The sequence below is a fragment of the Callorhinchus milii genome, unplaced genomic scaffold (genome assembly GCF_018977255.1).
Source record: "Callorhinchus milii isolate IMCB2004 unplaced genomic scaffold, IMCB_Cmil_1.0 Scaffold7, whole genome shotgun sequence".
NCBI classification, from domain to species: Eukaryota; Metazoa; Chordata; class Chondrichthyes; order Chimaeriformes; family Callorhinchidae; genus Callorhinchus; species Callorhinchus milii.
Window position 1 is genome coordinate 10,534,130 of NW_024704748.1, and position 12,036 is coordinate 10,546,165.

A 12,036-nucleotide genomic window follows, 5' to 3' on the forward strand; every position below is an offset into this window, starting at 1 on the left:
TATTTGAACTGTGGGTTTGTTTTTGATCACCATTAAAGAATGCACTGTATTCCCAGTATCTAAAATGTCCATTAATATTCCTTGCATAAAAGTTTTGAATTTGTTTTTGAAATTCCTTGTTTACTTTTTGATTTTGCCCTTCCAAAAGTACTTTAGGTGTCAGGTGTTCAGTTTGAGAAGAAAGAGGTTTGCTATTTTGGACTCTGGAACTGGGTGAGATTTTAGGACAAAGTATGACCTGCTGTGATATTTTAATCTGTCTCTGATGGATTAGATATGATTCGAAATTGCATACCTATTTTACAAAGCCTACCTAAGGTTGTGCCATTTACTTGATGCTATTCTTAAAGCAGCTCCTTTAAGCATCTCAAATCACAAATATACATGAGTTGATCATTCATTTACAGAAAGTATGAGCACTGAAATATAAATACAGTACAGATTGCTGTTGACTAGGTATGAATCCATTAGTCAACCCTACTGTTGACACAAAGCTGATGGTATTCAGTTAATGGAATGATTGATGTTATATGATGCTCTTCACAGAATTTAGTTGAGTGAAGAAACCACTGAAAAGAGATATGAAACCCTCTTTGACCGTATTAAAAGCAATGTGAAGAAAAACTCAGTTTCTGCAATCTGCAAGTTTTCAGGATGTAACTGTGGTGGAAATCTGGAAGAATCAGGCTTTCATTATTATCGACACTGGTGACATATGGTCATTTGAGAGTACAACAACAACTTGCACTTATATAACGTCCTCCACGCAGGGTAGTGTCTCAGGGCACTTAACAGTGGTGGAGCCTGACTCCGAGCTGGGCCGGGGAGGTGACACAGTCAAAAAGGAAGGTTTTCAGGTGGGATTTGAAAAAGCTGAGCGAGGGGGCAAAGCGGAGGGATTGAGGGAGAGTGTTCCACATTTTCGGGGCGTAATGGATGAAAGCGCGACCTTCAGTGGTCAATTGGAGGGTGCGAGAGACAAAAAGGAGGCCGGTGCCAGTCGAGCGGAGGTGCCGGGTAGTGGTTTGGGGAGTGAGGCAGTTGGAGAGGTAGGGGAGGTGCCAGGGAGTGAATAGATTTGAACATGAGTGTGTGGATCTTGAAGTCGATTCATTCGGTGATCAGGAGCCAGTGGAGCCTGGGCCAGAACTGGTGAGATGGGGGTACGGAGTTTGGTCTGGGTCAGTATGCGGGCAGCAGAGTTCTGAAAGAGGTGGCAAATTTAAACAGGCAATGTGGAAGAGATGGAGGAAGGCGGTCCTGGTCAGGGACCAGGTATGGGGGAGGAAGGACACCTAGATTGTGCACTGGTTCGGTGAGTCTGAGGGAGAGCCCAGGGAGGTTGAGGAGTTCAGATCCACAGGAGTCAAGACGTTGCCAAGAGGCAACATATAGATGATGAAAAGAAGAGAGCCATAGATGGAGCACTGGGGTACCCCCAGGTGACTGGGCCAGGGTGGGAGGAGAAACCATTTGCTGAGATGAAGTGGTGGTGGTTGGTTAAGTAAACTGGATGAAGAGTGAATGAAGTTTAGTCTCTACCCATAGGTGGGGGTGGCAAGGGCCCGAAGGAGCAAAGGCACCCCTCCCCAAATCTATCTGCAGCCTATTCTTTAAGGGGACCTGAGAGAGGAATACCACAGCCAGTCCACTGAGCAGCCCCAACCTACAGCAGCCGCAGTCCTTCTCTTGCCCCACTCACAACTCATTGGTGACCAACAGGTCATCTATCTTAAAGGGGACCAAACCGACTTTTACTCAGCCACCCCACTCCCCAAGAATATTTTCATCCGCCACTTATGTCACTTCCTCTACATTGTCGACCTGCTTTGACCTATAGTGAGCATTATACTAGAGATGCCAGTTTTATAACTTTTTGGACACTATGTATAGTAAATGGAATCCATCAATGTCACAAGAAATTCCTTCTAAAGTGAAGTGTCACTAACTTGGCAGAGGTCATGGTTACATGCAGAGAGTGGGAATTCTCTTCAAAGTTTGAACAGTACAAATTTATTTTCATCATTATAATGCTTATGTTGTGATACATTCCCAGCTCTCTGAGTACCTTTCTGATCAGAGTCTTCTAGTTCACCAGTTCTGGCAGGGGAGGTATAAGCAGTTGGCCTGACATGTCAGAATGGTTTCTGTGCATCTTGGCCTCTCCAGTGTCAAGTGCCAATATTGAAAGGACATTTTCCAAGATCAAAATCTTTACTGGTTGGAAAGAGACAGAGTAAGAAAGTCCAAGGACAGACTAAACGTGTACCCTGTGATTTATTACAACAAATTCAATTTATGAAAAATGAAAGGACACTGTGACATTCTGCAACAGGGCTTTGCCGTTCGTATCAACGAGGAGGGATGATGTACTGGTTTTGCTGCTTTTACAGTTCTTTTCCCTTAAGATAAAGTTCATTTTAATGCTGTGATGCACAGCGTTTTTGTCGCTCATTTTTGCTTCATTTTTAACTTGCTTTAATGACATAATAAAGCCTTAATTAAACCTTCATATTGAACAAAAATGATTAAAAGTTAGGCACTGAAACGTGAAAAATAAAAGGCAGGAACCCAATTTATGCTGTGCTCTCACAAGACTTGGCTTTGCAAATCTGTTCATAAATTGGCTTTTGGCTGGCTGTTTTGAGTTCATGCCCCTGGCAGGTATACCTCCCTCACTTTCCCAGGAGAATGTAGCAAGGTTGCCTGCTGTGACTCTTCCTTTTTTGCCCTTTCCTTTAAGAGTCAACAGCAGCATGCATTAGGTCTAGTTTTTATATAATATCCCCATTTCTCCTTCATCCTGGCGGATCTGTGTATCTTTGTATTATGTATTATATCCCACAACAGAAACAAATTGCAAGTATATAATTACCTTCCTACGGAATACTCTCTTGGAGCACTTAACAGTGGTCCAGTTCATCCCCGAACCAAGGAAAGAGTGAAGGCATGGTTGGAGACGAATCAATTGAATAGTTTCCGTGCAATGGCTGTTTGGATGGAATGAAATGGTTGGGTGTGAAGTTGAGCCGTGATTTGACTCATTTAAATAAGTAGCTTGATACTGTGATAGGAGGCCAGTAGGGTGGTCTAGAATGATGGGATCAGACGGGCTGAAGGGCCTTCTGCATCCAAATTAACCTTGTGATCTTTTGAATTCTGTTACACAGTTCAAACTCACTATCCAGTAGGAATGATTGAAGATAGCATGCTTATGTGGAGACATCTACCCATTTCACTCAGGGATAGATTTTGACTTGAATTGAATTTGGCTATTTCAGTCCTTGATAAACCAGTTTTAAAAAAGATTGATTGTTGTGTGGCAAGAAACAGCTTGGAGTAGAACGTAAGGTTTAAACTTTCAGACTGAGAGAAATATTAGTGGAAGTTTGAGCTGCTTCAAATGGGTTGAACTGCTGGAGCAGAGGTGTTCCATTTCAGTGACAAATTGAGAAAGTACTTGCTGTTAGGATAAATATTGCATCCCGTATGCTCCAGAGAGGAATTTGGTACCCAGTTTTAGTCACCATCACTTGACCTGACTGTGGGAAATCTGCTTTCTTTTGGAGGGGGCAAGGGGAGAGAGAGAGTGAAGAAGCTTTATCTGAAGCTGAATGTTTGTTTAATTTGGGAATAGCCTTGATACTGATTGATCTCTGTGTTTGGGTTTTGGATACACATTTGTTTGGGTATTTTTGTTTGTTGACTTTTGGAAATTTACAAAAAGTGAAAGTAAACCACATCATCTTGTACAGTGTTTAAATCCAACTTTAATAGCTCTGTACCAATTTATTCAATTTAAACTTGTACTTGGGATGAACAACGTCCAGTGACCTTTTGTTCATTACACATGTCAGGATGTCAGATATAGATGGCACAGCAAGTTCAGCACTCAGTGCTTTACCCTGAAGAGAGAAAGGTTCTTGGTGGGGTGGGGGGCAGTGCACATCCATTTGAGGCAAAAAAGGTTAAGGAATTAAATACCTCACAAAAACTAAGCAAATGTAGTCTGGATTGTATAAATACAGAAGCAACATATTTTGGAGTGTCCTCTTAAGGACATAAAACAATGTTATTGTATATTTTACTAAAATATAAATATATAAATGACATGCTATGGGGCTATATCAAATGCAAGGATTATTATTATTATTATTATTATTATTATCCTGGTGAACAAAATATCAACCACCTGCAAAAGTTGCTACTTAGGAAACTCAAATATATTATTATTATTATTGTTATGTACAATAGATGTAATTTTACTAACTTTCATAAATGCACTACCATTTGGCTTGAAGATGCATTAATCACCTGTATGTATTTGCTGACAGTGAGAACTTGCCTTTATGGTCCATCTCAAATCTGTTTGGCAAGTGTATGTTATGGAAACTTGCATTTAATATAGTGCCTTTCATGTCAGGAGACCGACCCAGAGGGCTTCACCACATATACTGTAAAGTGTAGTAACTGTGTATTGATGGGCAAATGTGTGAAATATTTGTGAAATGTTTGTTTTTTAATTGAAGCAGTTTTTATTTTAGATTAATTTGGATCTGCACGTTTTTAGGCTACGTGACAATTCTAAATAATGAAATGATTTCCTTTCCTCAAATGTTCTATCCATCACTTGTCCTCATCTGAAGCTGGCGAGTGGGCATTATTCTGTTCTCTGATAACTTGTGCAAGTTGCCATTATTCATGTGTGAAAGGCTGTATAGTGAACAATGGCAGGCTGTCTAATGAACTTTTTTTTCTTTTCTCTTACCGTTGGTAACATCAATAAGCTGACATGAATTGACATTTGTCTTTCAGCTTTTTTGCTAGTTATATGACTTTGGTTTAATCATTCTTCCATAGCCGTGTAGAGCAGACAATTGTCACGGTGCAGAGGCAGGTTGGTTTCGGCTCTTCCTAGGCTGGAGTCTGTGGAGCTGAACTGCAGCATGTTATTCAACACTGCCTTCCTTCTGTAGCTTGAAAAGGCAACATGTGATTAAACCTCAATTGCCACAACCTGTATGTGAGTGCAGTAGTTGGGAGCAACTTAAATGTTCATTATGTTGCAGAGGCGGAGTCTTTAATTATAAACATTAGGCAGATCAATTTGATTTTGATCTCAGTGGAATTCTGGAAATTAAAACCCATGAACAACAGCATGGATACAACTAGCAATTACTGCAGTGTTTATGCGGGTGTTGTTGACACCTTGTTCAGTGAAAGATTAAGGGTATGAGACTATTTTTGGTCCAACTGGTTATGACAGTGTGCTTAAACAAAGAATTGCTGGTTGGGTGAAGTAGGACCTTGCCCTAGAAACAATCATGTACTCAGCCCAGATTGTGGAGAACATAGCAGTTCTTTCTTGAATGGGCGTACAGAGCTGAATATTTCTGTAGCTCCCCTGAAGTGTTTGCAGTTCTGTTCATTACTTTCTTCATGAATCAATGCATTTGTTTGTCATCACAAAACACAGTTGTGCATGGGATGTTAACTCTTTTAGTACTTATCTATTTTCAAAGTTTTATTCAAACAGTATCTGCATAATGATGATTTTCACACCCTGTTCTTGTGTTGAATACTAAAATACTACTGCAACGTGTGTGAAATATTAGAAATGCTTTAATTTCACATTATTAAATTTTGTACATCTGTCTGAATAAATAAATTAATTCTATATTTCTCTCTTCTCCCAAAAAATGCATCTGTTGGCTTCAAATGAATGCTTATAAGTTCAAAAGTGTTTAAATGTGTGAAGTTTAAATGCAGAAATAGATTGCTTAGAAATTTGTAATTTTTCACTTATCCTGAATTTTTTGGTTACTCATTTATTGAATTTTTTGTGGTAGACTATTGTTTTCCATGACATTTCACACACAGTCCTACATTTTGCAACTCTGCTCTTAAGCAATTATTCTATTGAACATTACACAGGTAATAAGTTATGCCAAGCAACTTGAAAGTCCTTTAATGTTTTAACTGATGTTTGTTGCCTCATGTGCCGATAACATTGTCTGTATGGTAAACACACATCAGTTTCAAATAATTGTACAATTATTAATTTGTGTTGAGAAGAGAATCACATGTCACGTCTGTGGTGGTCATGCAGCATGGAACTATAGAAATTTACCTCACAGAAGAAGGCCATCAGGTCTGTTCTGGCTCTTTTTAAGAACAATCTGTTCAGTCCCAATTATCTGCACTTTCCCCAAACCTATGTAATTTACTCCTTTTTAAATATATATTTTGTTCCCTTTTGAAAACTCATAGGTATTCTGCTTCAACCACAGCTCCCGGCAGGGCATTCTATATCCTAACCACTCCGTCAGTGAAGACATTTCTCCTAAACTCCCTGTTTGCTTATTTGGTAGCTATTTTAAATTGATGTCCTCCAATCACTGTCTAATTGACCATGTACTCAGCCTTAGTAGTTAATGCTGCATGTGTTCATGTAGCTTCCCTACTGCTGCCCAGCAAGTTGGATAACCCAGACAAGACTGGGGCCTAAATCAGGTACCAGACTGTGTGATTTGGTTTCACACTAGGCAAAAACAGGTGTCCAACAGCAAATTGCATTTATATACTGTAGCGCCTTTCACGTCGGGAGGACGTCCCAAGGTGAGCCATCAGAAGAGCTCATGAATGTTTCTGGGGAATTCTCACTGCTTCTCAATTCAAATCTTGCTGAACACTGTGCAGTCCAGAATCTATTGAAAATGTACAGCAGGTCAATCAACATCCAAAGGAGAAAGCTAGGCAAAAATTTGAGTGCAGCTCTCCATCTTTCTCTTTAAAATGCTGATTCGCATAATGCTAATCTCCAACATTTACTCTCATTAGACTTCCAGCAGCCGGGTATTTTCTTTTAATCTGCATTAGAATAACACGTGTAGATTTTTCATGATTGATTGAACTGCATTGTTTGAAATGTCAGAAGTCTTATGGAGGAATGAAATGTGCACAAAAATCCGTATTTGCAGAAGAATATTGAATCAAATTCCTTTTTTTCTTTGAAATTTAACTGCAGTGTTTTTTAATGTTTCTGCAGGTTTCTTACATTGGTCAGGACTGTGAAGCTATTCCAGAATTTCTGGGAACAAAATATGGAGATTTCGCCAAGCGACTAGATCTTAGTTTCAATTTGCTCAGGTAAGATTTGTTCTGCTAAGGTAAGTTGCTATCATTGAGCAACATCACCCCAAACAACTATTGAAATACATGTAGACTTTAACCATGCTGTATTAACAGAATGTTGTGTGCACAGCATGCACTTAATTTTCCTGTAGATCAAGTACATTTCATAGTACAATCACTGTAGTATATCTTAACATCTCAACATCTTAACATCTCTTGATCTTCTTTTCTGGTGCGCTTAATAAATGAGTAATTTGTTCCAATTGTTTCAATGTAAAATGCATGCAGGGGAGCCGTTTTAGACTGACCTGTGTATAGAGAGATTTTTATTGGAAACTGTGATGTATGATATGTGTCCTTGCTTAAGGTCACCATATTCTCACAGTGGGGGGAGGGAAAGAGAGAGCGAAAGAGGAACGATGTACTATATATCAGACTGGATTAAAAAAATTGAGCTGAGATTCCAATGATTGTGGAATCAGTAGAACATCTCGTGTGTGACCGAGTTCCAGGTGTGTTTCCAGCCATGTGTAAGACTCCTCATCATTCACCTGTTACTGCAGTGCTCACTGGTTCTGGGTCTTTCGCAGGTGAGTAAGAATTCTGGTAACCTGGTCACTTGTGATGTATCTTCCAATTTATTTTTTCCAAAGAGAGTTGGTCCTTTCAGGACTGGCCCAGAGCAAGCATTTGTGTTGAGAAAATTGTGACAATGTGATGATCAGCAGCACGTAAACAACCTTTTGTGATTAGAATGCTGCTCTGTTTGTATCACGTTAGCATATCACATGTTCAAGTACACTGTAAAATTGAATTTGCCAGTGAGAACACAGCCAAGGCATTTATCCGTCTTATGTGTAGGCCTCTGTTATTTGCACCCTACTTTGATTGATGAAATATGCAGTTCAAAGGAATGTATATCGGTGAATTTGTAAATTATTCTAAACTTCTTATTTCCCTCAATTAATTTGAAGAACACCCGGTATTACACTTCTTTAAAAAAAAACTACATTGCAAATGAAAAATGTTTTTGTAATCTGCTGCGCTTGTCATGATACTGTCATTTTATTTGCTTGTTTTTTTGAATCAATCGGATGTCTTGACTTGGAATAACCCTGATGTGGTACAAACACAAAGGTCTTCAGTTCCAGCCACTGAAAGCCCATAAAGGACAACTTTTGTTTGCTAATTCTAGAGTGCACACTCTCTGTCTGGAAGGACTCATCCTACAAGTCTAAGCCTAGGTTTTAGGGCTCCAGAGTGTGTTTTGGAATTTAACCAGCTAAAACAGGTAGCAAATTAGTACGAAAGTTGGCAGGCTTCCCAATGCTCATTCACCTAGGATCAGCCTTCTCATTATAATGTTCACATGCAGGGTCATGGAGAACCAAGTGAGAAGACCCTCAGAAACCTTGTGAACCCTTTCAATATCCATTAATGAGTCAGGCAGTTTGGTCAGTCATTAAAGGTGTTCTAAAATGTTCTAGCCCAGTCTGGCTCAGTTATTAGATTACAGAGTCCCTCAAAAAAAGTTGTTCATTGCACTTTCCCTTTGTCATTTTACAGAGACAGGTTGAACACTACAGAGGACCTTGCTTCCCTCATTTCTCCCCACCCACTTCTCCCCCTTCACAGAAGAATAGTTTCACTCAAGGGGTGCCACTTTTGCAATAAAAAATCAAATGCTGCAGTTACAAATCCACAAGTGTGCTAAGTAAAAGGCAGACTGTGAGGAATGGTAAAATAATTTCAAAACTGATCAAGCTCCGCTCGGTAACCTTGAGTAATGGAGATAGAAACTGTGGGAAAATGCTGAGGCTTGTGATCTGTACATCAACAATGGAATAAACAACTCGACCATCTATAACCATTCTCTAAAAAAATTCTAAGCAGCTCCTTGAATGTCTTTTATATATATTTATATATCTATGTATATGAAGAATATTTAAGGCTGTGTTGTAATTAAACGGTTCAGAAAACATCTATTAACCATTTCAGATTTTCTTTTGTCCTATAAGACATTGTATAAGAAAGCTGATCTACATTGCAGCTCGGTCATCCTATGTCCAAGAATTTATACACAGAGTATTTATGTAATTTGATCTAAAGCTTAAATTGCTGTTAAAATGAAATGTGCATTGCTGTTCTTTGGGAGAATTTTAGTACCTTCTAATAAAATAATACAACTCTGACAACTTAATGCCTTTGTACCAAATCGGACACCGATTTTAAGGTGAGTGAAGAGCTGTGTTGCTTGGGACTTTATTTAATCAGTTGAACAAGCAACAGGTAGGGCTTAACCCCTTTCGTTTCTTTTGTCCTCCCTGTCTTCCATATTTATAGCAAATTGTTTTACACTAACGCCAATTCGAAGTTCGAAAATGTAACATTTCATAGAATTAGAATTTTTTGATGCATCTTTGATAATACGTGATAGTTTTTAGCATCTGGACGTTGCAAGGTATGATTAAGTTTATTCGAAGTAAAAGTGAGTTTCAGACTTCAGACCCCTTTTGTTTCACAGCGGAGATGTTTCCAGTGATTAAACTGACTTGTAATAAAGATCGAATGTGAACTCTTCTTACATGAGTAATAATCATAGAATCATGGAATGCCATTCAGCCCATCGAGTCTGTGCCGGCTCTTTGACAGAGCAACTGACTTTTATTAACCCCACTCACCAGCTTTCTCCCCACAACCCTGCAAACCTGTCTTCTCCAGATACCTATCTAGTTCTCTCTTAAAAGCTGTTATCGAATCAGACTTCACTGCCCTTTCGGGCAGATCATTCCAAATTCTAACAACTCGCTGAGTGAAAAAAATTCTTCTAACCTCCCCTCTACTTCTTTTGGTAGATATCTTAAGACTGTGACCATGAGTAATGGAGCGGAAACAGCTTTTCCCTATCTAGCCTGTCGAAACCTTTCATGATCTTGAAGACCTCTATCAGGTCCCCGCGTAACCTTCTCTGCTCTAATGGGAAAAGTCCTAACTTTTCCAGCCTGCCCTCATAGCTAAGCTTCCCCATTCCTGGTATCATTCTCGTGAATCTCCTCTGCACCCTTTCCAGTGCCTTAATATCCTTCCTGAGGTAAGGTGCCCAGAACTGGACGCAGTATTCCAGCTGAGGCCTAACCAGTGTTTTGTACAGATTAAGCATAACCTTCCTACTCTTATACTCTATGCCCGTACTAATGAAGCTCAGTACACCAAATGCCCTTTTTACTGGCCTATCTACCTGTTCTGCCACCTTCAATGAATCGCTTACTTGAATGCCCAGGTCTCTTTGTACGTTCACCCCCCTTAAGATTGAGCTACCAAGCCTATATTGCCTCCTATCATTTTTCCTACCTAAGTGTATCACCTTGCACTTATCTACATTGAAATCCATCTGCCACATGTCAGCCCATTCCACCATTCTGTGTATGTCTGGCTGCAGTCCGTCACAATCTTCTTCACTATTTACTACCCTACCTAACTTGGTATCATCTGCAAACTTGGAAATAGTGCTCCCTATGCCCAAGTCCAGATCATTAATATATATTAGAAAGAGCAGTGGTCCCAATACCGATCCCTGGGGGATACCGCTGCACACCTCCTTCCTTTGCGAGAAACACCCATTAACCACCACTCACTGCATTCTGTCACTCAGCCAGTTCCTAATCCAAACGGCTACTGTCCCCTTAATACCGTGGGCCTCCAGTTTTTTTATTATCCTCTTATGCGGTACTGTGTCAAAAGCCTTTTTAAAATCCATGTAAATAATGTCCACTGCATTTCCCTCATCAACCCTCGCAGTCACCTCTTCAAAAAATTCTATTAGATTTGTTAGGCAAGATTTGCCTTTAACAAATCCATGTGGGCTGTCTCTAATTACCTCGTGTTTCTCTAAGTAGAGATTTATTTTGTCCCTGATTACGGTCTCCAGTAGCTTTCCTATTACCGAAGTTAGGCTGACTGGCCTGTAATTTCCGGGCTTGTCTTTCTGCCCCTTTTTGTAGAGTGGGGTAACATTAGCTACTCTCCAGTCTCTTGGCACCACTCATTTTGCTGTGTATAGAAATTCTGTCTGGGAGGACTCATCCTACAAGTCTAAATGGATGATAATATGGAATAAGAACAACACTGTGCCTAGTGGGCCCAGAGCCAGGATACAATAGAACATGAATGCTTTCAATGCTTTAAGATGGATAAGATATATTTTTTCTTTTGTACTTTAGATGTATTGAGATGGGATATACCATGAAAATAACCTACCCAGGCAAACTGGCACTTCCTGCATTCTCCTTCCCCCTTTCGTGGATTTAGATAATGCATGGCATAAAACTAATACTTACTGTCATCATAATGAGTCCTGATATTACCCGTGTGTAACTGAATATAAAAAGACTGAGGTTCTGAATTAAATATTGGTGGTTGTAGATCTCTGAAAGCAAACCAAAGGAGTATTATTAATAGATCGTGAAATGCTGTGTCGTGTATTTGGGAGATGAAAGCTTATTTTACTGTGATCAAGTTAAGTGAGTGTGCTTGGCATATTTAGACTGTGTTTTAACACTTTTCTTTAAGTGACTCTTCTTTCCCTGGTTAGCAATTCACGTCATCGTGTGCCCAGTCCTTTTCATTTCAATAAGCATGCATTTCAAAATGTTCTGCGTGTAATGTGTGAATACAAAGAAAAAAGTTAAAATAATGGACATCAAAATGTTCCAGAGGGTGTTATTTACATGCTATTGATGTTGAACATTCATAATAGTACTGGCCTATTCGGTGGCTGACTGATTGCTCAGAAATGCTAGGATCCAGACAGATTTGAGAACACAGCGATTCAAATGGGATCATTCCCACTAAGCCCATTTGGATCGTGTACTTAAACCATTTTGGTGTCATACTCATGCTTTG

General features: G+C 39.6%; 1 protein-coding gene across 1 annotated transcript in view; it reads left to right on the top strand.

Annotated features, from left to right (window-relative positions):
- lrmda (leucine rich melanocyte differentiation associated) overlaps positions 1-12,036 on the top strand; it is a 397,076-nt gene that overhangs the window by 2,749 nt on the left and 382,291 nt on the right. The window contains exon 2 of the mRNA XM_042336602.1: positions 7,049-7,149. Coding sequence (XP_042192536.1) covers positions 7,049-7,149 — 101 coding nt within the window. The remainder of the gene's footprint in view (positions 1-7,048; positions 7,150-12,036) is intronic.